This window comes from Harpia harpyja, chromosome 3 (assembly GCF_026419915.1).
Source record: "Harpia harpyja isolate bHarHar1 chromosome 3, bHarHar1 primary haplotype, whole genome shotgun sequence".
In the NCBI taxonomy this organism is placed as follows: Eukaryota; Metazoa; Chordata; class Aves; order Accipitriformes; family Accipitridae; genus Harpia; species Harpia harpyja.
In genome coordinates, this window is record NC_068942.1 from 3,373,592 (window position 1) to 3,399,215 (window position 25,624).

The 25,624-nt window shown below is 42.0% G+C and overlaps 1 protein-coding gene across 6 annotated transcripts in view; it reads right to left on the reverse strand.

Moving 5' to 3' along the window:
* Positions 1 to 11,487: 11,487 nt before the first annotated feature.
* PKIB (cAMP-dependent protein kinase inhibitor beta) overlaps positions 11,488 to 25,624 on the reverse strand; it is a 56,526-nt gene continuing 42,389 nt past the window's right edge. For 5 of the 6 annotated variants that reach the window (XM_052781195.1, XM_052781190.1, XM_052781192.1 and 2 more), the window contains exons 2-3: positions 16,608 to 16,782; positions 11,488 to 12,353 (exon numbers count right to left, since the gene is read on the reverse strand). In XM_052781195.1, coding sequence (XP_052637155.1) covers positions 12,268 to 12,353; positions 16,608 to 16,755 — 234 coding nt within the window. In that variant the 5' untranslated portion in view covers positions 16,756 to 16,782 and the 3' untranslated portion in view covers positions 11,488 to 12,267. Of the gene's footprint in view, positions 12,354 to 16,607; positions 16,783 to 17,673; positions 17,825 to 25,624 lie in introns of all 6 variants that reach the window. The other variant, XM_052781193.1, reaches the window with a different exon arrangement.

Genomic DNA, 25,624 nt, shown 5'->3' on the forward strand with positions numbered 1-25,624 from the left:
GATATAAAACTTCTGGAAGTGATTCAGTGCCACTGCCGGTAGCTGGACTCCTCAAGGACACTTCTGCCTTGCACCTTCTTCCAGACGGTGCTGCGACTTTGCCCTTGGGAGGCAGCCACTTCAGGATCCTTCATAATTTAAGCAATCATACCTCCGCTGATGGCTCAGTTCTACAAGGATTTCTCAACATACTTAGCTAAGACAAGTACCTAGTCTTAAGAAAAATATATTCTTTAACACTTTGCACTAGGCTTCAGATGTAAAACAGGGTCTGCTAAAATGCTCACATTCCTTCTGCTGCTCAGATGGATTGCCAAAGTCATCACACCAGGTTTTATGATGGTGAGATCCCACCTGTCTGTGTTAGTGATGATTTGGGAGCAGGATAAACCCACAGCAGGAAATGTTACATTATTGACAGCTGTGGGGTGACAAGCCACAGCCAAAGATGTTTTCCATGGCGTCTTATTTCCTATATATTTGCTTGTGGATCCTTATGTGAGAGTTGTATTAATGTCAACAGCTAGTACAAGTCATCCTGATCTATATAAATGCTTTGCTACGGCTGGAATGGAGATAGCAGTGTGAAATACACTGACCAGATGCACGTTTTAGGTTGCTGCTGCACAAGAGACCAGCTTGGAGTTTCTTTTACGCTGTCAGCAGAGTTTGAAGGTTTTAACAGACAGCGTACTCCCCTGTAAAAAGCCTGTGTGATGGAAGATGTCTCTCGAGATTCCTCTCAGAATGCCCAGGGACTCATTCTCATTTACACTAAACTCTTTACACCCCTTGAGCAGTTTAAGCAGGCACATTTGCATTCTCTGTGCGAGGCCTGCTTGAAAGATGAAAATGCTGTGGCAAGACATCCCTGTGTAATAAGTAATCCTTACTTCCAAAGGCCATCCAGGGTGAACGTGGGACTGCTCTAACCTTCAGCCTTTGAATACAGGACACAAAAACTGCTTTTGGCTACCTTTCCCCCCTGTTATATCCCTGCTTCACATGCCCTCAGGCATTCAGAGAATGAGGCTCTCTCCCTCCTTCAGCCTTCATTCAGTCCCTGAAAAAAAAAAATCACCTATTCAGAAGAAAAAAAAAAAAAGGGCACCACAGGATGGCCACCAGGCTCCTGTGGTACAAAAGTCTGACCAAGAGGTTCTCTCATGTGCGGATTCCTCATAATCAATGTCAGGAACTGCTGAGCATCTTATCACTGCAGCCAGTCGCTACAGGCTTAGTACTCTGCTTATGGAAATGTAGTGAAATTGGTGCAGCTGATGTTTGAAGCCAGGTGTATCTACCCTTCTGTCGTGTCCCTCCGTGGATCTAACACAGGAGGGGCACTCTTGCTACACCAGTTCAGTTAAACCTATCCTTTCACCACCCTTGCAGTACAATAGCCGGGAATAACGTACTACCCTGCAGAGTTTGATCAGTAGTTCAGGGGATATTATGTTATAAGACCTTCAGATAATTTAGTGATGACTGCATTATTCAAACATTTCTGTGTTCAGGGCAATGAAGGCCCTGGAACTGCAGAGCATCTTGTACCCACATGTGCAACAAAGGGTAGCAGTGACACCAGGGCCTAACTCCCCTGGTACCAAAGCAGATGTAGGCACTCAAAGGCCTTTTAGGTATTGAATCCCATTGAAAGCCAACATGATTCAGGGTCCTAACTCACTTAGGCATTTTGGTAATCTCTTAGCATTCTAAAACATATAGGGGGCTACTTTTGAATTAAGGAAATTGGAAATAATGTGTAGCTGAAAGTAGAAGAGATTTCCTCCATTCATGGACAGCAAACTAGGGTATTCTCAGCACATTTTAACCACGTCTGAAGCCCTGCTGTGCATCTCTGTGCAGCTTTGATCTTGGTGTAATACAGAAACGACCAGATTTTAGTACCTATTGTGTCAGATGAGATGATGTTGCTTCAGGGCTGAGCATGATTTGATTTTTGGTGCTGCAGAAAAACCTAATGTCAAACAGGGCAGTAGAACGTCCTTAACTAAAATTATCTGATGTGTCCTATAGCTAAGAGATATACTGATCTCCCTAATAAAAACAGTCTCAGTGCTGTCGGTGAGTCACAGAAAATCACTAGGTTTACTCTATTGACGGGCAGCTCTTTAGAAATCCCGATTTAAACAAGAGAGATAAATGCTTTACAGAGTAGACACCCAATTATGCAGCTGCACAAGCAAGTGGTCACAGGATGGCCCCAGGTACAAAGCAGATGCATGAATCCAGTCTTGTGCTGTGTAAATGCCACGGGAAGGGCTTTGCTGGAACTGCAGACCAGATGATAGGCAAGGCGCAAGGTAATGCAGGCAGGAGCAGGGAAGACGTGTTTATACCGTATCCCTTCTAACAGCACGGCATACCTTAGGCAAAGCTTCGGAGCATGTTCGGCAGGCTTCCTTCCACTGTAAAAGCTCAACCAAAATAATGCCAGGACAGGCTAACATTAGAGCACGAGTCATGTTAAGGTCTAATTCTGGTGTCTCTTGCTAACTGGTGAAAACTAAGCGGTCTGTGATCATGCATTTCATTCTTGTAGACTCTCTCTTGGGTTACAAATTGGTGTGACATGAGATTAGGAGAGTCCTGGAAAGTAAATACCCACTAATACCTCATTATGAACGATTAGACATTTATTCAGATTGGTTTAAGCTGAGAGGACAGCTGGTCTACAATGGTTTAAAGAAGGAAGCAAATACTACTAAACATCTCCAGGGTCTTCTCTGCTTCTTAAAGGCATTTGGGGGGTTGTTATCTGTTGTCTAATATTACTATATCTACCATTTAGAGGACTCGAGTCAGAGGCTCTCCTCAAAGAATTAGCCTGTGCTAAAGCCAGCCACCTTCCTGGCTCCCAGTTCTATGTATTGAAGATGCAGTTATTTTAACTTTGTACCATTAGGCCTTTGGTTATTATAGTATTTGTCTTTGCTTTCTTTCATGTTTAAGAGTAGAAAAACTATTTAAAAGCCTCTAAAATGTAACAGAAACATCAGACTGGGTGTCACTTACAATAGCTGTCTAGTTATTATAAAATCAATACAAGAAATCAGTTTTCCAGACTTACAATTTCAGCATGGCCAAATGTAAGGTCATACACTGAGGAAGAAAGAAATACAGTCTTATAAATAAGCAACTGACTATTTCAGGGGTAATAATGACTCAGAGAAATTTAGAAGGCATACAAATAAGATGAACACACTAACTTAAAATAATCGTTATGTGCATAAACGGAACAATAGCACATAGGTTTAAGGAGATTAGATCACCTGGATTTGACTTGTTGCAACTGATTCTGGAAGACTTGTGTAGATTTGGTGTTCAGAGCAGCCCAGTGAGAACATTAGTGGAGCAGAAACACACTCTGTATTAAGGTCCAAGGATGCTGTATTATAACAAAGGTAGGGAATGATTTATCATCATCAATACAAATTTTACAGTATTAAAGGTACAGGTGATCTCTAAATGTCGTATTCTCTTTCTGTAGCCCTAGTATATGCCATGGAGGCTGTCCAACACTTAAGTGCAACTATGTGGAATTCAGTATAATCAATCTCAAGCTAAATCCTTGCAGCGTAACAAAAGACAACTTTGCAGTCCGCAGGGCTGGATTTAAGAAACTTTTGGAATAGCTCAATGTACCTTCATTCTCTTTGTCCATACTGAAGCACTCCATTTGCTGCGATATCCTGAAATCACTCTCAACAGCAGATGAGATTTAGACAGTAAATCAGTTTTGACTGAATTACAAATTTAAGAAAATAACTACTGAATTTGGAAAACAGATGCAAAGTAATAACTCAGCTCATTAACTACCTGCATTTGGATATTCCCAGGGTCCTCCTCTGTTCCACTCAGCTGTGGACTGACAGGACAGAGTCACAGCCTGCTGGAGCTAGAAATGGTCCCTCAGATGCAGCTGGAGACAGACTTCTCCAGGTTTGTCTCCTCTAAATCGGAATCTCTCACCTGGAGCAAGCCGTTTCCTCCAAAGTTCTAAACTAGCAGTGGGTTATGGGGAGTGTTAATGCACCCCAAAGAAATGTCTGAATTCCACAGTCTTGATAAATAATTTAATTAGGTTATCAATTTATGGGCCTGTTGTTGATGAAAAAATGTCTGTAACAGATTCAGGCAGAAGTGCTTTCGAAATGCAACCTCATGCTGGGTGACCTAGATAGAATTACGCACCTAAATTGATTCATTCAAGAGTGCAACTATATCCCTGCTATACATCTTGGTTTGTGACCAAGCGTTGAGTCATTTCTGAGTTTTCATGAGTCTAAATATGTAAACTTCCTGGAACACAAAATTCTACAGCAACCTGAAGCACTGCAGGGTTAAGGTAGCTCATTACTAGCTTTAAACAGGGACTAGTACCAAGACAAACTTGGGCAAAACTTCAGTCTTCCTGGCTGTTTGGAGACAATCCCAGAGAAACAGAAGTAAGAGTGGTCTGTTCAGTCTGGTATACAAAACTCCAGTCACTGGAAGTTAAGCCTAGAGAAATTTATATTAAAAATTAAGTGCATATTAGCTGTGAGGAGACTTAACCCCTGGACCAACTTTCAAACTGCCTTACTAGACTTTTCATCCCTGCAAGTTGTAAACTATGCTAACAACAACAGCTATTACATGATGCAGGAAGTAATTCAGAGAAGTTCTGTATCCTGGATTATGCAAGAAATGACACGAGATGGTCACAATGGGCGAGTCTAAACCAGGACTTAAAAACACATCCCACTTGCTGAGTGTGGGTTTGTACTTTGCAAAATCCAGAGTCTGCTATGGGAAAAGATGCAGATATACACAGACAGGAAAATAGACATGTAGTCCCTGCCTGGATAATCATGGGACTCACGTTCTGGACTGGACTGCAGCAAGTGCCAGTGGGGAAGTATAGATACAGCCACTATTCCTTTAATTCTATACATCCATGTGTACATGATTCAAAAGATTTCCCCCTCAGTGTGGCAGTGGTAAACATAACCCGGACCCTCTGTGTATCACAAAATCCTTAACTAATCTTGTAATAGTTAAACAAGGCTTCTAATAGCATCTTCCTCCAGACCTTTGAAACTTTCTTGAGCAGCTGATCAGCGCTGCAGCCAGAGCTCAGAACATCCAGAGTCCAGAGCCAGTGGAGGGTGCAGGAGCCGGGTGACTCGCTTGCACCACGATTGGCTCAGCTGTTCTGCTAAAAGAAGGGCTACGGAGAGGAAACGTGGCACAACATTCACGCCTTTAACTCCATCTCATTGTCCTTTGTCTCCTCCAACCTTAAATATAATCCTTCTTACATGTCAGCATTTCATTTTATCCTTTATAAATTTATCTAGAAGTTTCCACTCATAACAGCCCAAGTTTAAAAAAAACAAAAAAAAAAGCAAAGTCAAGAGTTCAAAGGCTGTCTGAAAGAACATGCCTGAAAGAAACTTATTTCAGCACTTTCTTATATTGCAACACCATCTCTATTTGCATAATCACATGCTATTTTGTTTCTAGAGAAGCTTCCCTCTCTCAATGCTCAAGAGAAAGGCTGTTCAGGGACTGGCTCAAGGCTCTTTAATGAGTCTGTCTGATATATAAGATCTCTACCCAGTACTTGCTGGGAGGAATAGCAATGAGTTGTCCTTCTACCATCTCATTTTACCGAACACGGAGGCAGTTAAAGAGATTAGTTTCTTATACTGGGTGTTTAAAGCACTAACAGTTGATGTTGGGCATAAGAAGCGAGCGAAGCAAGGGGTGAGCACTGAAGAAAGGAAGTGAGTAGATGGGTGTGAGCTTTGAAAGGAGTTAGACGAGAAATTCAGAGGGACGGAAGGAATGGGATGGGATTGTTGAGCCATTGAAGTAGAAGATAGGCACAAACTTGGTGGGAGGAACAAGCAGGTTCAACACCTGTAGCTCTCCCGCGAATGCACGTACGGCGGTTTTCCTGTTTTTCACTTAAAGGGCGCTTTTCTTCAGGACACCGTTGCTCAGCCCCCGCCGTCTGCTGGAAGCTGGAGGAGGCCTCGATGGCTGCCGGGCAGAGCCCATCTCCCTGGCGCGGTGGGCGGCTGCTGGGCCACGGAGGTGCTGCTGGGGAACGGGGAGGGGGGTGTGCCGGAGCGACAGCTATGCTGGAGAGCAAGAAGTAACGTTATTGTGAATAAACCGCTTATTTAGCTGACCAGAAGGATGCCGTCCGTGTGGAAGGCGCCTTGGAGGGGAGTTCGCCTGCCCTCCGCCGCCTGCTGCAGCTCTGAGAGAGAAGGTCGGAGCCCCGTCCATCGTCCCACCGGCGCCGGGCGGCCGGGGCGTTGCCACAGCTCCCCCTCTTTTTCACGTTACCCTTCATCGCGAAGGTGGCCCAAATTCTGCCATTTCCCGGGCGCTGCCAGCCGGGGAGCGGGGCGAGGCGGTGAGGAAGGCGAAGGCTCGGCAGCCTGCCTGCCGCGGGCTCGGGCGCCATCTTGTGCCCGCCGGGCGGGAAGTGCCCGGCTGGAGCCCTCGGGCAAAAAAAACCTGCTCCTGTCCCCTCAGGAAGGTAGGTGCGTTGTTAGGAGGCGACTTCTGGAATAATGCTGGGGGTTCACAGCAAGTTTGCATGCGCCTGCTTTTTGTTTACCCTGCCGATGTATCATTTACAAATGTGCCCAAGGGATCTGGGAAAAAAAAAAAAAAACAAAACCAACAACCATATAGGAAGGTTAAACCAGTCTCTCACAGATTAGCTTTTCTGTACATCGTGTGATAAACACTGGATTTACAGCATCAGTCACTGCATGGCAGAGTCCCAGGAATAAAGCACTGGTAAGGATTGTCTAAATCCTCACATCAGGGCCCTTTACATTGCAGGCAATTGCTGAACACATGTTTAATCCAGAAAAGCCCACAGCATGCTGGCTTTCTTTCTATCAACAGCCAAAACCCCTATTTTCCATCAAACATAAGTCTTGCATTAAAATCTGGAGATCTGGCATTAGGACGTGGCACAAGACAGGGCGGAGCGATGGCCTTCAGGCCTCCTGTCGCTCCCGGCCATCTTGGGATAGGAACTGGTCCCCACTGGGCTGAACAGGGAAATAAACCAAAATAATAAAATAACAGCTCTCAGCATGTATTGCTAATTACTATCCGAAGTAGAACAGCTTCAGGTGGGGAAGATGAAACGGAGTTCTCCCTAAGAAAGGTCAAAACCAGCCATCTATGGCAGTACTGGCACCCTAGCCCAAATCGCAGAGCGAGCATCTAAAGCAGGGTAGGCTGCAAGCCAGACTCAGCCACCTGTTTTATGACAGAATTTACAGGTTGAAAATGCTTTTGGCTGTTTCACCCCTCCATGTCCAAGCAGAGCATCTCTCCTTTGCCCAGGCAGTGTGAGCCAGTTTCCACCAAGAGGTCTGGGCCTCCGAACCGGCGGTGATGTGCTCTTGCTGACTGGGCGAGGAAGTACAGAAAACGTGTAGAAAACAGAGGGGAATGAATTAATAAAGTAAATGCCACCTTCTCTGGACCTATCAAAAAATTTCCCCGAATCTTAAGTGTAATTTGCGTGGGACTGTTTTCGTCTTGGTACAAGGGGCAGTGGGAAGGAGTGCCGCACATCTCCGAATGGCAGCAGCCCTGTGGAGCGGGGAAGCTTCAGCTGGCGTTATTTTTCCAAGCTTACGTAAACCATTGGAACGATGTTCTCAGCAACGCGAGACGCCTCCTGTTTGCAATCACCCAACTTTCTGAATACACAGAGACACCAAGGTACTGGACCCTTAGGGAAACCCATGAAGCGAAGGTCTCAGATTAGACAGTCCCTCTCACCAGGCCGGCCTGCACCCTTTCTGCACTTTTGCTCTCCAGCAGCTGTCTCCCAGCTGGTTTTGAGGTCTCTTAAAACTGTCTCCCTCCACTTACTTGCACAAACTACCTGGCAGGCTGAGGATCCCACTAGATGGCAGGACAGTTTAAGCCCTTGCTATTTCTACCCAAATCGCTTCAGAGCAAGTGCCCTGGGACCCCAGTGGGCTCAGCCCCGCTGGCCTGTGTGCTGGGTGGACCCTGGGGAACCCACACGCACCACGGTGGGTCTGGGGCTTATGCTCGCTGAGCACAGCAAATATAGCCTGTGCCAAACCAGTGGAGAAACGCACGCAGAAATCTCTGTCCAGTTGCTTTTTACGGGCTTTATCACACAGAGAGCACCAGCAGACAGAAGAGAGGAATATGAACTAGTCCTGAGTAATTTGCTAAATGTTGAAGTATTCCTATTTGTATGCGTGATACATAAAGGATATTTGGAATACTGATGGTAAAGTGTAGCTTAAACCTCTTCTAGCCACTGCTCTGTTGTAATTTTTAACTAATGCAAGTGCAGTTGTATTATTTTGTATGATCACCATTGTATGAAAACTGCGCAACACAGAAGTGGCCACTGTGGGTCAGATGGTAGGTCCATGTAACTAAATATGACATTGTGGATAGTGCAAACATATATGATGTTTCCACTAACTAGCCTCCTTGCCTCCAAGCATGTGTGTTCATGGACTTTCAGAGCTGGAAGAAATTTTCCGTATGATTAGTAACTCATGACTTTTAAAACTAAAGTTACATATAATTCACATAGTAGTTAGTATAAAACCGATCTTTGTCTTCAGTGACAACTAGATCTGGCCTGTACATTGCTGTACTATCAATGCTCTGGAAACTTCTTTTAAAGCATACCACTTTACGAACTGCTTTGCCACTCATTTCATCCATCCAAGCTCAGCCTATGCAGTATTGTACCAGAGTGATGGTATACGGCACAGGTGGAGATAGCTGTATGAAGAATCATAGCAAATAGGCTTAATTTAAAAAAATGTTTAATTACTTCTCCTAATCTCACTAAATGAGAACATTCTAATAATCAGTCCCCTACCTCAAAACCTATTTAGTCCTTTATTGCCTTCCAGATAACAAATTGAACTTTCCTGTTTTATAGCAACAAAAGATGCACCTCAGCATGTTCACCCACCTCTTAGATGAAGCTTCTGATGAAGGGCTGACCCAGAGAAAATTACCTTCCTAATGACATCTGCAAAAGATCTGAGGCTAATTTTCTGTACATTCAAAGTACCTAAATTGTTTCATATATGCACGATGAAGTTACAAGAGTATTTCCTGCTTTTTTTTTTAATATGCAGACTAAGAATGAATAATTGCTTGATTAAGTTCTAAAATTTGGAGACAACAAAGGTACCTTTTTTGCTTGGTACTGAAATGAATTTCTTTGCTCTCTAAAAGCCCAGGTTAGTGCTGTAAGCTGATGAAAAAGATGCTATTACCTGTGCCACACTTGCTGGAATGGAAATTGGGATTAATGCATTATAATACCAGATTAGCCTTAATAGAAGTTTGCCGCTGTAATTTATCAAGGTAATTAAGTATGTACCTAATTTTAGGCACTAAGTAGTTCTATTGACTTCTGTGAGACTAGGCTGCATTTAAAGTTAAGCATGTTTTTAAATACTCTGCTGATTCAGGGCCATAACTTTGTTACCCTCTAGATTAAGAGAATGCACTGTCATCAATTACCCATTAGCGGAGCTAATGGGAGGGTGGTACAGCCTGGATAATGGTTGAAACTGGATAAACTGGCTCAGTGAGAAATGTATTCAGAAACACTTAATTTGCTCTTTACAGGCTCAGCCAAAGTTTAGTAGAAGTATTACCTGTCTTCAAGATACTAAAAAGAAAAGAACCAGAGCTCACAACGTCTCCCACACCAACCAGTGTTTGTGGTTCTGTTTATACTGGTCAGAAATACGCAGCTGGCTCAGAACTGGAAAGGTTTATTTAACAAAATCAGGGCTTAACTAGATATTCCTCTTCTTTCTATATCTGAATTAACTATAAAAGATCTCTCTCACGCAACCTGGACTAATAATTGTTTAGACACAAACCATACATGCATGTGGCAAAGAAGTACTTCTGCATCTGTAGCTTGGTTGATCTGCAACTAGATTAATACACAGGGAAATGAGGACTGTATATGTGACCCACATATAGATCAAAAATGTTCATCCTGCTTTTAATTGAGTTGCATTTTAAATCTTCCTGTTAGTCTTTACTTCTTACGCAGTTTTTCTAATTCTCTGTTAAAATTCTTCTTTCTAGGCAGCGTTTTCTCAATGACAGGTTCATACAGCTCAAGTACAAAGTAGGCACCAATTTTCCAGTGTTGAGCATTCTGACTAGTTCTAAACTGTACATCTGTGAGCAGTTAACTCCATGTATGTGTATAGCTGTGGAATGGTTTTTATACAGAGTTTAGCACATGAATAATTTGCTAAATTCAGCTGGTTCATAATCGGTGTTTTAATAGTGAAAAACTTCAAAGCATCTAGGCTTACAAAATACTTACTTTAAGTATCTATTCCTGTAACCCAAATTTCAGTGTCTGTATTCTCTAAGAGAAGAATCTAAATATATCCAGTGCTGCAACTGTGAAAGAAGTGGAGAATTCAATATAGGCCATGACCCAGAAGAGCACTTTAGCATATGCTCCAGTTAAAGCACATAAGGAATTCTGTTTCAGTAATACTCAGCTACTTGATTTTCATGGGATCATTTTAACTTCTTAAAATTGAGCAATTTTATGCACTGTGATGCTATAAAGGAGGCTGGTATATGAGAATGGGACTGCAACCCAGAACAAGAGTGAGTACCACAAATATAGTTAGCTCCGAGTCCCTCTCCACTGCGGTTTTCAACTCTGGTCCTCCACTGTCTAGTTCAGTCTTTTAGACTTCCTTAAGCCACCTGTTTTGCTCCAGTGGAGTAAGTTATTTTACCTTTCCAAACCTGAAAGTAATTCTGCGATGTTGCACTTGTTAAATGAATACAGGTGAGTGGAGGGAACTAAGTGTTAGTTCAGTTGGATGAAACTGAATCCTTCCCTGAATGGTCCCCCAAAGACAGTGTGTGAGTAAATGCACAGTAGGAATGGTAGGTGTGCAGAGAGACCTCTTAGAAGCTCTCTGCCAGCTATAAAATACACAAATATTTTACAGATGGAATACTGGTCAAATGTGGAATGCACCCATCAGAGGTGTTTCCTCTGTCTGGCTACAGCCCAGCAGAGAGATTGTGTGGGCAAATAGAAGCATTTGATGTCAGCGTTGGTTAGGTCTCGAGAAGTACATAAATGGCTGCTGCCCTAGCCTGCAGTAAAGGTGCATGTCTGTACCCGAATCTTCGATCTCCTACAATAAGGGAATGAATGCTAAGTATTTCCAGGAGCATGACCTCCATAACAAAACAATTCCCTTCAGCAGAGAAAAACCGTTGTGTAAAAATCTTTGTAAAAATCACAATGACTGAAATATCTTCATTGTCAGAAAACAATAAAGCAAGAACCAGATGAAATAAAAGAAATACGTATTATGGGGTTTTAAGTCTTGTCATAGAGGAGAAACATCAAAAGAATCAACAGAAGACAGAAAAGACGATAGCTATTTAATTTCCACAGTGAGATTAAACAATTTTAATCACTTACAAACACGGCTACTTTATTTTAGATACACATGAACAGCTACAATATTCAGCCTGAAAACAAAAATGACAGAAGTGGCAAGACTGCTAAGAGTGGGAGAACTGAGATGATTTGCCATAATCAAATAGAGTTTAAAGAGAGTTTGAAAACAAACACTGGTGTTTAAGTAGTTTACAAAACCTTCTGAAGACAGGAGGGGGAGAGAAAAAAATTGTTTCTTATTTCTCATACCCATCTACATATGCCTAATGAGAACAAAAATCTCAGGAGATAAATACAGGTAATGTCTGTAATCTAATATATACTTAATATCATCTTAAGGTGGGGAGAGTGAATACACGTCTCTGTCACAGAGAAAGAAGCTATTCTGGGAAATTAAGAAACAGGATTTTTATTTTGAAGCAATCATTAGTTGGTGATACATCTGCTAGGTATATTAATTGAAACTGTCAAAGAAGATTAGTTAGGATGAATACTATAACCATGGGAAAACCCAAAACCAGATACATTCTTTAGTTCTCTTCCCTTTTGGATGTGTAGAACATTGGTTTTGAAGGATGACAGTAGAAAAAACAGTAGTTCCACGTTAATGTCATCTAGGTACAAGTGTGTTGCAAAATCTTGTCTTTGCTGCTAAAGTTGCTACCACACTTCAGAAGGGGTGACACAGGGAAACTGGAAAGTCTGTCGATGGGTTGCATTAATCCAGCAGTCCTTAGGTGTTAGGAATCAGTGCTTTTTCCTTCTGCCTCTTGACTTTCCAGCAAGGCTTTGGATGACGGCACTTCTCCACCCTCTGCTCCTTCATCTAAAAAAAGACAGAATTAAACATTTATACCACACACATTCTCACAGCTTTTTTTTTTGCAGCCAAATATTTGGGTTCACTGATCATCTCTGTTTGGATTGGCTCTTTATTACCACACTCATGGGTGCTTTAGAAAGAGAGATTAACTCAAAAGATAAAGAACTTGCAGAGGCATCTTCCAAAAGCAATTGCCTATTGTTGTTCATTTGCCAGCTCCTTGCACATGCTTATCAATGTGCATTTGGTTGTAAGAAACAGATTGGAGATAACTTTTTATTATGGTTATTCTTTTTTTTCTGGGTGATTTCCAAAGTCAAGTTAGAATACTGCATTCCTCTGAGCGTTGCTGGGTTTCAGGTAGATAATATTAGAGTTTATGAACATGCCAATTATCTGTCTGACTTTCTTTGCCAAGAAATACCTAGGCGAATTCACCCTGTCTTCACAAGACCAGAGGATTTTTTGTTACTCTGATTTGGAAGTTGACTCTTCCATAGGTTAGCGTTGAATGCTTACATGACTAATGTAAGTAAAAGCTCCCCAGCATGTGTGGTCATTAGATGAAGAGTTCCACTCTGTTGCTTTTGATGCTCAAATTCTCCTACTGAGAAACAGGAACTCCTCTTGCCTCAATTTCCTTGCAAAGCATAATTATTTTAACACTACCTTCAAGTCCCACATGGCATTACCAGTGCTAACAGAACAGTCTGTAAACCCAAACCTAAGACAGCCTATAGCTTTTGGGGGCAAAGAGAGGTCTGCTCGGCATATCTGGCTGTACCATCTTCCACTTTAATAGTTGTAAACTAAGGGGTACATTTTCAGCTATTTGCCCTGGAGACTTGTTGTAAAATATCACAAACATTCAAAAGAGTTATATATCTTGCTCTCTACATATCACAGCAAATATATAATGCTGTACACAATTCATCAGCTAAAGTTCTTGGCAGAAACTGTTGTAAGTCTGCTCAGAGGTTTGGAGGCTTCGGAGTTTTATACTGGTAAATTAGGAACTGAGTTATTTGACACCCTTCAGCATTACATAGCACAGCACTGTTGAGGAAAGGGAGACAGAGCAATCTCCACTATTGGCTCTTTCTGTGTGGGGTTGGATGTCTAATATTAATGGAGTCTTGCAGACAGGGTAAAGGAAAACTGTTAGAGGAAATCTAATCTCATAGTTGGCAGCACTTAGGTGTGCAACAGGTGCTAAGCTGCTGAGTGTATCAAGGTAGTTATACACAATCACCTAGAAAAAATTCAGCAAACAATAAAGGTTATTGGCAGAATGGTGCCCTAACGCAGATTACCAAATGTGGGAGACCAATATAGCCTCTTTGCTCTCAAACTTCTTGCAGACTCCTCTTCAACCTTTGGATCACCAGTGACAACCATCAACTGTTTAACATGGTTCCAGTATCACCTCCCACCAGACCACCTGTGGAAAGTCTCAGCCCTCCAAAATTTACACACCATCAGAGGATGATCAGACAGGATACAGATGGTCTTCATTTCAGAGTTAGGCTCTGAGATAAACACCTGGTGGTGCGGCTTGCAGAGTACATGGAAATTTACATCACACAGCTATGATCCTTGTATATTCATAAAGTATAAAGCAAAGTCTCTTTTCTCTTCTAAGCCAGACAAAAGGTATTAGTACATCCTGTTCCTGACCTTTCACTATGACAGCAGCTGACAGCATTTTAGAAAGAGAGGAAATGTATGATCCAATGAGCATTAGCTAAATTTGAAGCAAGATGGAGAAAGTCCTCCTCACCATTTCCCATAATCTTCACTGAATCTTTCAGAGTAGAAAAAAAATAGGGCATACTTTATATAGCCACATGTTCCATCTTCTCCACTTTTCTCATTTATCCAACTTCTTTGTTCTGAGCTGGAAATGGCTTTCATTTTTTTAACACCTTATTGTTAAAGCCAGAAACAGGCAAAAAGAGATGCCTGTTAGAGCCCCAAACATTTCACAAACAAACTGTTTCCCTGTCATAGCACTTGAACTTCCAAACTTTCTTTCCATTTGGATGAATTCTCCTCGTTTTGCTTGCTGTCTCATCAGAAGTTTAACTTACAACACAGTGAGGCTGTACTTCCCACCTGATACTTGTAGAATTCCCAACCCCCAAAAGCATCCAAGCAGTCAGAGTGGACCTAACTGTATCCTGTATTCATTTCCTATTATCACTACTGCAAACTGCTGATAACAGAAACTGCTCCTTCCAGGCACGCTCTGGCACAGCTATATGTCAATGACAAAGGCAAAGGATAATTCCATGCTCTTAATTGTTCTTCAAATCCTGGCAGTGCTGGTCCTTGCAGTTGTAAGAAAGCATCAGTACATTTTGCTAAAACTAATGTAGCTGTGTTTCATTTCTTCTTCTTAATGCATTGGACAGGCACCAGGAGAGGAGGATTATGCTGTCTGCAGGGCTAAGTACTTATTTTATGCTGTGCTGTAACATTTCTTTTAACAAGACTTTCACTCTTTCATGTTTATTTTTACCCAGAGGAAAAAAAAAAAAAAAGATTGAAGAGAGAAATTTTGCATGCTTTAAAAATTATTTTCTTTCCAACTACTAAACTTTCCAGAGGCCAAAATGAAACAAACATGAGGAACTTATCTACAGCTGCTCTATTCTTTTGTGCTTTGTTTAACATGGTTAATATGGTGCATCTCCCTCAAGGTTCACTGCTCTAAACAATACAAAGGTTAGTTACACATAATGTAGCAATGAGTATTTCAGCGTGTTGGACTGGTCACTTCACTTCCACAGCTCCTGACACTAATAACAATATAAATTCCCATCTACCTCCCCTTTGATAAGGGAAACAGTTCTTTTCCTGCTGGAGCCTGACTGTGCCAGGCGGAAGAGCTATTTGGAATAAAAAATCCCGTAATATTTGAAAACCAAAGCATTAAATGTTAAGTGACTGTGTGCGCTTTGGAATGGATTTCCAGTGCTCCAGTCGCACACACCAGAAGGAGAAAATCTGTAGGGACGTACTTTTCATATTCCTAGGGAAAAATCTCTCCTCAAAACAAAGGAGTTTTAACTCGACTCACAGGGCTTTGAATGTACTGACACAGTGCCCGCCGTCCTTCCCACATGGTCTTCCAGATTCTCCCAGTTCCCCTCACTACTGCCCCGCAGCCTGAGGGTATCTGACCTTGTTGTCTTACCCTTTTTTTCGTTATGTCCACCCTCTCTCCTTCATAAATCTTTGTGCTGTCCCTTTGCAAAAATAACGCCTCCTTCCAGAAGGCATCATAATGCCTCCCGCCTTCATGGTGCTTCAGGGGGCTGTAAACTCAATATCCTGTAATTGCTTCAGGCAACGTACAAGCAGGACATGCATCCTCAGAGCCTGGGAATCCCTCCTATAATCTGCTTCAGTTCAGATTCATGGATCCTCCACTCCCTCAGCACAGGCCTGCCTCCCGCTGTGCTGCACCCACACCATTGCTGCTCCTGGATGTGGGACCACCAGTTGCAGTGGCATTTGTGACAGCAGCAACACTGATGGGCATGAGAGGAAAAAGTTACTTCCAAATAAAAACCTAAAAAAGTAGGGGCAATGCATGCTGAGGGCCAACCTATAATTCTCATTTCATAGGCATTAGAAACCAGATTTTTCTGAATCTGAAAATCCCCCTGAAAGTAAAAAGAACTCAAATGTAAAGCTGGTGTTGACTGGACCTGTGCTAAATCAACAGAGCACCTTATCAAATAAAAGGACATGGCAAAATAGGACACTGGTCTCAGATAGCAAAGTTGAAAGCCTACTAGCAGGAGTAAATCACTGTAAACCCTAGTCTTAATGTATATGCCTGAGTTAGGATAGCTGTAATTGGATTAACAGTGCAGATTGCTGTCTTGTGCTAAGTTATCTCTGTGCAGGAGTAGACCCTAATTTATAGCTGGAGTGATGGTTTTCCACGCTGCCCAGCAATGCAACTGTGTTTGCTCTTCCTCAGAGGAACTGGAATTGAGTTCCCAGCACCTTTCCCCAAGCTGCTGAACACTAAATCTGTGGGTGGATATGGCAGACAGTCTGGGTTAAAATTAACTTGTTTCATCAGGAGGTACAGGTGGTAACTGCTTTGGAAGGTTGAATGTAATCCTAAATGAAGAAAGAATATTAGTATTGACATCAAAACTGCACTGTGGCCGAAGTCTTAAGGAGAAAGCAAAGGACGACTGCATAAAAATGTCCGCTTCTTGAATGTGCAGCCATTACCTTCTGAAACGGAGAGCTCAGCCAGTTTGTGTGGCAGATCTGAAGTCCCAGCACCAGCAGGAGAGCCCAGAATATCCGGTAAAGCGTTCCGGCGGCCTGCCCGTCCTGATGCTGCAAAATCTGTGACCACAGGCTCCACATCAGTCATTGCTGACTCCTTTCCTCATAGCAACATCTGCATATGTAACAAACAAAAGAAGAAAACAGCTGTAGCCTGGATGGATGCTATCACCTGCTCAACAATACAATAGCCATAGGCTTTGCCCAAGGGGTCTTTTGTTATTAAAAGCCATATATTTCAATGCTGAGTGCTTAAGCTTTATTTGTGCCCCAGAAGATAAAAGAATCTCTGTGCATTTCCTTACGTTGCCATTTGCACATCAGACTAGCACAATGAACAGCTCTGTACCTACAAGAAACCTGTGGATAGGTCAGCAATAGCCCTTTCTGCCAGCTGCTTGTATGTCTTTTTATGACCTGATCTCTCTTTTTAAGTGGTTTTGCCATCCAACCGCTCGGAAGGGAACTGAAATTCTATTTTGCCATACTGTATCTATGAAGCAAAGCATGTTTTCTTTATTATGAATCTTGTTTAGATTTTCATTTAGAATCCTAATTGTTTTATCCTGCAGGTATCAAACCATTTGTTTTCCTCTGCTCCTTGTTAGCTTGGTTTCACCTCAGCTTGTGCATGTGACTTTTATCTAATAAATAGCTGAAGCTTGGAAATAACAGAATCAACAGTGCTCAGCTCCCTCAATCCCTGTCTCAAAGCCCATTGAATATTCAATTACTGCTGACCAAGATGGACTTTGGATCAGGCATAGAGGTGTTTGCAGGATCACGCCCCAGGGCACCAGGTTAAGTGAGAGCACCTGGAGCAGAAGGAGGTGATACTTAGCTGCAAGTGGCACACAGGGATAGTGTGTGAAAACTGCCATTAGCAACTGTATTATTAAGAATCACAAAAGACTATCATACCAGAATTGTATGCAATAATTCCTGATAATTAACAGGTAATTTCTAATAATTAGACTTGAATTGTTCAACTAAAAACAGTATTTACTTGCTGTTTATGAATGCAGCTCTGTGTGCAACATGGGAACAGGAATGTTGTCTCTCTGTGTAAATACGGTCAGTGCTTTTTGTGGGAAGGGATACAGATGGGGCTGGAGACCAATCTGATGGAAAGCTGTCAGCTTTCGGTTGACAACTGGCTGTATTTAGAATAAGAATTGGATAAGGAAAGTCTCAATCATTTTAGTGTTGTTCATATAAGAAGCAAAGCATCATAGTCCCCCTTCTAAAAGTCTGCTAAGGTTGGGAAATATCAGTGCTCTCATTTCATGGACAGAAAAACCGAGGCCAACAGAGATCAAACATGACTTGCTCTGACGTGCAGGAAGGGAGGGGCAGAAATTTGATTACTGATGCTGACCTGGCGTTTCCACCACAAAGAACATTTTCCTTTTCTCCCTCTAAATGCCTTTCAGCTGTGTCACTCCAATAACAAGAATAAATATTCTTAATCTTTGTATCTCTAAATATTTTGTAATAAAAGAAAGGAATCCTTCCTGGCAAGAAACAAAGGCATGAGTAAAATCTGCAGGTCTGAAAGATGACTTGCACATGCAAATAAGCCACTTTCTTTAACCAAAGTCAGTAACTGAAAGTTCTGACCTGGAGATTTACCAGAAGGTTCCTCTCTTGCATGAAAACAGTCAGGTCAAGTCCAAATGAATCTTGTCCATAAGTAGCAAAAATATAAAAACTATACATGGACATTCAAGACTGCAACTCTGAGAAAATGTACGAACTATGTGTATCAACATTCTTGGTTAGATATAGCATTATACTATGTATTCATTAAAATGGGTGAGGTCAGCCCTTGACAAGAAATATCAACATATGGAGAATCCATATTTACAGACACAGTCTCATAGCTTTTTGTGGGTGTTTGTATTTACTTAACTGTAGGTGTCCTAAATATATTTCTCCACATGCTCACCAGAGCAAGCAAAGAGACTGTAAATTACACTTCAGAACAGAAAATACTCAGGATCTCCTTTTGCTTAGTAAAGCTGTTAAAATTTGTTCCCAATGTCAAAATACCAGTGCTGCTGCAGTTCCTGCCCATTTCATTTCAGCCATTTAGCTGGTGAGACAGTAATACTGTTGCGAGCTGACACAAAGATCTACAGAATTACATTAACATCAAAACACACCAAAGACTTTCTCAAACCCGTCTTGTGGACTTGTTTTTTTCTTTTCCCTCCTGCATGGATGTTTTGGTCCCTAAATGGTTACTTTTTAAATGGAGAAAATCTGCTCTACAACTCATGTAATATGAAACTACTCTCTTCTGTAGTACAGTTTCATCTTACCCACCTTCTGCACTTGTTTCAAATACCTCCCTTTCCTCTCCAGCTCATCTCTTTCTCCCCTGATGTAATCTCCCTTCATTGCATAATACTAGACAACCCAGGAAAATGATGAAGGACACACTCTGACACGCTTTCACGTACATTAATTTTGATTTATGCACTTGATTAAAAAAGTGTGCAGAGACAAATGTAGAACATCTGTCAGACAGAAAATCAGCTGATCATTATCCATCAGTCTGGTGGCCATAACTCAAACGTTGCTATCTAAAAATAATAAAAGTACACCATCCTTTACATATGTAGCAGTTACCATTATGTTTTCACCTTTGTTTTTTCTCTACTACACCTGAGGTATTAGAGGCTGAGGAGAAGACTGAGCTCAAAAGTGCTACCCACTGCGCTAGCACAGGATGTTCTCTAAGTATATTTGAAAGATGAGGGACTACCCCAGCAGGCTTAGAAATGACATTACAAATCAAAACTTAAGTCCACTTAGGTCCATATAAATCAAAACTTCAGTCTACCTCCAGACATATGACCGACCATATTCAAAATAGCTTGCTGCTGTGCTTTAAATAAATGGCAATTCCTTCTTCAGTGTTCTAAGGAATTTCTTCAATTTCATTCTGATGCTCTCTTGTAATAGTATTTTCTAAGGCCTGCATACAAGTAGGGATGTAGAGTTTCTCTACTCTTCATCTGTTTCTACCTTTAATTTTTTTTAACATAACCATCAGGAAATAACTACCTTTTTGGCATCTTGCATCTGTTATGTGTAGTGTTTTTCATGCCTCCTCACAGAGTAAATAATAATCACAGTGTGCACAGCATCTATTTTCCCAATTCCACTCTTCCTCCCGCTGGCAACATCTCCTTCAGCTTCACTGAACTCATTTTGCTGTAGCCTTATCCAAGTTAAAGACACATCTTGCCAATGCCTGCATACAGTTGCTTCTCCCAGCTTCCGAATTACTGTTGTCATTTTTCTCCCATTTCACTGCTCACCAGACCAATGGTGCACAGCTCTAAAATAGTGACAGATTTCCAGAGCAGAAGGTTCTGTGCCTCCCCAGCTCCCTCTTTTTCCATAGCAAAAACCAGGCCACCCAAAAGCAGAAGGGGACTGGGGCGGGGAAACAGAGTTGAGCAGGGATGCAGGCTGTTTGCAGAGGGTCAACAGCAAGAAGGCAGGTGGACCTCCCAGAAAAGCTCACCTCCTAAAATTAGAGACCAAAGGCTTTGACTAGCATCCCAACTAGTACTCCATCAGTACTCCATGGCACCAGACTAACTTTGCAGCTCATTACTGGGCCGTGACATAGTGCTATGGGGTTTGGGGGAATACTAGGTTAATCGTCTCATATACACCTCTGAAATCCCAGCAGGACCACCCAGAATGCACAACAGACCACTCAGGTGTGCAAGAGGGAAGGAAATGCTGGGCTTGTGAAAACTGGCTACAACCAAAACTCAGTTACTGTATCTACCAGACATTCAAGTAAGTGTCCTCAGACAAAGCAATGGCAGCTAAACTACCAGTGGGATTTTCTCCAAGCAAGATAGCTAGTTTGTTAATCTTTAAATCTTCTTTTGTTGGCAGCATAGCCAGCCCCTTGGGGGGAAATGAGTCACAGAAGCTGGTGAGAATTTATTTAAATAAATGACAAAGGAAAAGAACAAATAAGTCTCCTGAAACAGTTTGTGTTGAGGATCAAGGGAGAAAATGCTTCACAGTGCTCAGTTGTAGCAGGTGCCACAGTCCACATTAAATGTCAATGCTGTCTCTTCCTTACCCTATCTGTTAGGAAGTAGATAAATCACCACCATACGTATTTGTGAAAGCTCTTTTTTCTTCTGATCTTTTTACTGTCTTACACAGAGACAAAATACTGGTTTTGTTCCGCTTGGAAGGACAAACTCTTCCTCAGGAAGTGTCAAAAGGTTCCTGACATTGGTATTGTTGCAATTCCATGCAGGAGGCTGAAAGACCAAACACACCACTCCTTGCCACTCAGGCTCTTCTCTCCTCTCAAATATTTTTCTCTTAGGTCTTACGAATAGTGTCTGTCTCCACTATCAGAGAAAGCTACACTTCCCAAACACTGTTCCTTTTGAATGCCCCTTAATAGGAACAAACCGGAAAGCATGAAATCCTCTCACAAACACCTGAAAAATACAATAGCCAGGTAGGACTTTTAGAGCTGATTGATTGATTTTGTGCCTTGATGGTATCTTACTGTAAGATGCATTTCAGCATCTTACTTCAATCAGAAAGAACTTTAGTCCTTTTACTTGTGTTTAGCTGGTTTTTATTTACTTGTAAGTAATGTGTTCTCCAAGCACCTTTACCCCAAAAGACAACATTCAAAAGTTTCTAAGTAAGGAGAACAGAAAACTTATTGAATGAAGTGCTTCCCACTGCGCAACTGAGATGAAAACCACATCTCCTTGCTATGCAGTTGCCATGCTTTCACATCCTCTTCTGTGGCAGCTGCACCCTGATGGCTCTGCCTCCTCTTCCCAAAGATCTCAGAATAGGAACATTCTCATTATACATGCTCATGTAATCCTTCTGCTTTATCCTGAAGCATTATTGGGCCACAGAAAAGGAAAAAAGCTAGGAACATTCATACATTTAAGGAAGACAGTCCAGAGATTATGATCATGACCAACAGTGACCTGGGCACTTGCATAACAATTTTTGTGAGAAAAATTTCTGTTACGTGTTTTTTCACATCAGTAACGTTTGTAACACACTTGTAAGCCTAGTGCTGGGAAGCACACAGAAAGATAAGCAAGCCGTCTTTACCATATCTATATGAAACACAGGAGTCTCGATTCTGTTTGGGGCTTAGGAAAAGAGACCACACATTTCTTAATACACAGAACCAATATAGCTATCTACACGAAAGTTAGAAGTGAATCACTCAGGAAAAAAAGTAAATTTGTTAGCTTTCAGGTTTTTTAATACATCACTAAAGTTGAAACAAGAGTTCCTTTTATTATTTCGTGTTAGAAAGATGATTTGGGTTTCCTGTACCAATGGAGATGGCCTCTCTAGTGCATGTTCTCTGAAAAATTTGTGAGTTGTTTTCCCATACAGGGAAACTAAATTATATCCCATCTCAGTAAATCTACAGTGCAGAAGCATGTCTGAGTCCTTCTATATCTTCTGTCTCAGTCTGGATGTTACAGCCTATATAACACATGGTGTTTTGGGGATGAATTTGAAAGTTTGGTATCTCGTACAACAGGTTTTCACTTTTGGTTCTTTGCAGTGTACACAGCAGGACAGACATTTAACAAGTCTTGTGTGTTTCCTCTGCTCTGGTTACGTGACCTACTCTACACTCTTGCACCAGGAGCAACATCCTTACTGATAATGTGCAAAAATGGCTTCCATACATGATTTTCCTAGTCCCAAACTGGTCAGCCTGGGATACCAAGATTACACCATTCCTCCATTTCCTGCCTCGGTGCTCTCAGAAGCACTGAATGAAGGTCCAAGATCTTGACCAAGTTGTTCAGGTGTTCACCACTTTGGGGCACAGAATCTGAAAACCTTGGCCAAAGCTGTAGGATAAAGACAGGAGCTGACGAATTTTGCCCCTTGGTGAGTCCAATTTCTACACAAATCTTGTCTATGCTTTCATGAGGAATGGCTGAAGATGGGGAATTAATTTTACTAAGTATTAAGGACCGTCACAGACCTCACCAATCTTCAGCTCCAAATGCAACACATAACTTTTGCTGTCTCCTGTGTACAGTACCTAAAAACTGTATGTGTGCACTTGTATAGATACTGCAGCTGAAAGGACTGGTCTAAGTCCAGTATGCCACGCCAGCATTACAAGGTATGTATGGCATGAAACCACTTTCTATACAAATGAAATGGGATGGACTTTCTTCCTCCTCAGACTGGTACTTCGAAACTTTCAGTTGAATTTTCTGATCACTTCCATAAAGCCACTATTATAGAAAAGGCAAGAGAAAAAAAGCCATGTAACTTATTAATCATGCTGCGTTTACGCTTCTGGAGAATGCACAGATACCATGGTGCTGTTCACCCTCTACAAACCCGTACAGAGTAGAACAGCTTTACTGTGAGCTGTGTCTGACCCTGAGTACGCACAGCACTCTGATGCACAGAAGAACACATTACAAAACCAGTAGCAGTTCTAAGTAATGGTACAATTTTCCCATTGTGAAAGAAAATAAGGAAGAGAGGAGAAAGGGTCATGATACTGACAACTGAATCAGAAGTTATCTGCGGCAAGTAATAAATGAAGTGACATTAGCTAAAGGCAGTCAATACCAGGCAAGCGAGCAAGTCACTTTCCAAATGTCTCTGAGTGACCAAAAGCAATGACAGACATAAGCTTTAGCTGACTTCACGGGAAACACAATTCAACAGGAAGCAACTCTGATGCATCAGCTATGCTGGAAAGAAATCAAATGCATTCCCTACTGTGGAATAAGAAATGAAGCTCAATGGAAACCAACCAACCAACCTAATTCTTCCTCTTATATTTTGGCCATTCACCCTCACAGAGTTTTCATTTCCTATTGCAAAATGTATAAATACCACCTGTCCCACATACCCACATACCACTTTCTGAGTTCAGCCACAGAGCTCCCCCCTTCCAAATCCTTTCTTAAGACTTGCATCTGGCCTGAAATCCAAGAGAAGTTTGCCCACCCACAACAACATACCCAAGGAGCAGTTTAGGATTTAGAGATCGTTTTTAAGGCTAATTTTGCAGAGGCCCTGCAACTACAACATTGCAGTTAACTTGTAGTCACGATTTTTCGCATTGCCGAAGGTGCACAAGGAAACAAGCATCCTCCAACCTCTCTGATCTCCTTGTTCCTCAGCCTTTGAACTGGGAATTCTTTAGGGAAGAATCAAAGGACTTTTTCCCTCTACTTTGATACTTGCTGCCCCAGCATCCCATGAACACTTTCTGCAACACAGACAAGTCAACGGCTATGTAAGCCAGCATATGCGTGCATCAGTACTCTATCAGAAGCAGCAAGGGATTTAGTTCTCTGCTTGCCAGCTCTGTGGAAGAAAACTGCTCTGACAAAACCACTGGGAAGGGCTGAGGCAGCAAACAGCTTGTGGCATACTGGAGTCCAGTTACACAATGCACTCTAGTAAAGCCATCGGCACAGTGCAATATAAAATGCAATTGAGAGAAGATGAATTTACTATTTAGCAGATACATAAGAAAGGGACAATCCTATGCACACAACCAACACGCCTATGCATCCAAATTCTCTTACTGGAGAAGGCCCAAGTCTCCTTGAGATCCTACTGACATGAATGAGAAACGTTTCCATCCAGTTCAGAGTGAATCAGAGGGTACCAGTACGTACAGGAGGTTCCCAGGAATGGAGACCCTTGTGGAAATGCTTATGGAAGAGAAGGAGTTGCAGAGAAAGAGGAGGAGTTGCCTGGTAGCAACATGTGGGCACAAAGGGCTGAAAGTCAGGAGCACGAAGATGACAGAGAAGTTAGAGGCATGGGGAGCCTGTAACTGTGCTCGTACATAGAGAGAAGGAGAGATTAACTGAGGGTCTATGTGAGACAAAGAAGTGACACGGCAAGGTAAAGGGACACAGGAAGAAAGGAGAGCTCTGGAACATTACTGAGGAAGAGGAACAAAATTAGTAACAAGGAGCTTCTTTGCACGGCAAGCGGGGTGGAGGTAGGGAGGAAGAGAGTCTTGGTAAAGTTTGGGGAGTGTTTCAGGAGACCAGCTCTGCTGGAGGATGTGCACAGAGATGGGCACGATAGGGAACCTATGGATTAGGAGCAAACTAGCTAGGCTGCAGTAAAACAGGCTTTTTTTTGCTTAAAAGTGTATGTGTGTAATTATCCCAATATGCCCACATGTAGGAAACCTGAAGAGTCTGCACAAGAAATACAAGGACAGTTTACTACACCCAGGAATTTTTTTTCTTTTTTTTTCTTTTTTTTTTTTTGGAAGGGGATAAATTATTTTCTTAACATGACACGTGCCACAACATATTGTTAACTGAATATGTAGTATTTGCGACGACGCTTACAGACTGATGTTTGGAGCCCTCAAAAGAACAAGCAGCTGCAATATGAGCTTCTGCACAGACGTGCCTCTTTTTTGCCCTGCCAGCAGCTGTCCTCCAGGGAGAAAAGTCCCTGCTTGTTTCATATTCAGACCTCCAGAGGGTCCCCTGGAGGCAGAAGTGGGTTTGATGAAAGGGTTATCTTGCCATTATGAAACTCAGAAAGGACACAAGCCAGGGCTTCTCTCCATCTAGCCATTGGGTGGTAACAGTGTGGCAGTGAGCAGGAATTGCATGTGAACAGCAGCAGGCACCTTGCTAAGTCCATAAGCCTTCAAAGCATGGGACTATTTCCATTAAAAAGCAAGGACAAGCTCTCAGAAACACGTTATTGTTTTAGTTATGCAAATGAAAACTGACTTTTGATTTTATTATCTTTGTCACGGCCAGATAACATTCCATAATTATATAAAAAACCAGCTTAATCATATCTTATTTGTATGATTCTTCCTCCTTCAAATCTATGAGCTGTATTTTTTATGACCTGGATCAGACCTGGAGAGCATCCCACCCTACGTGTGGATT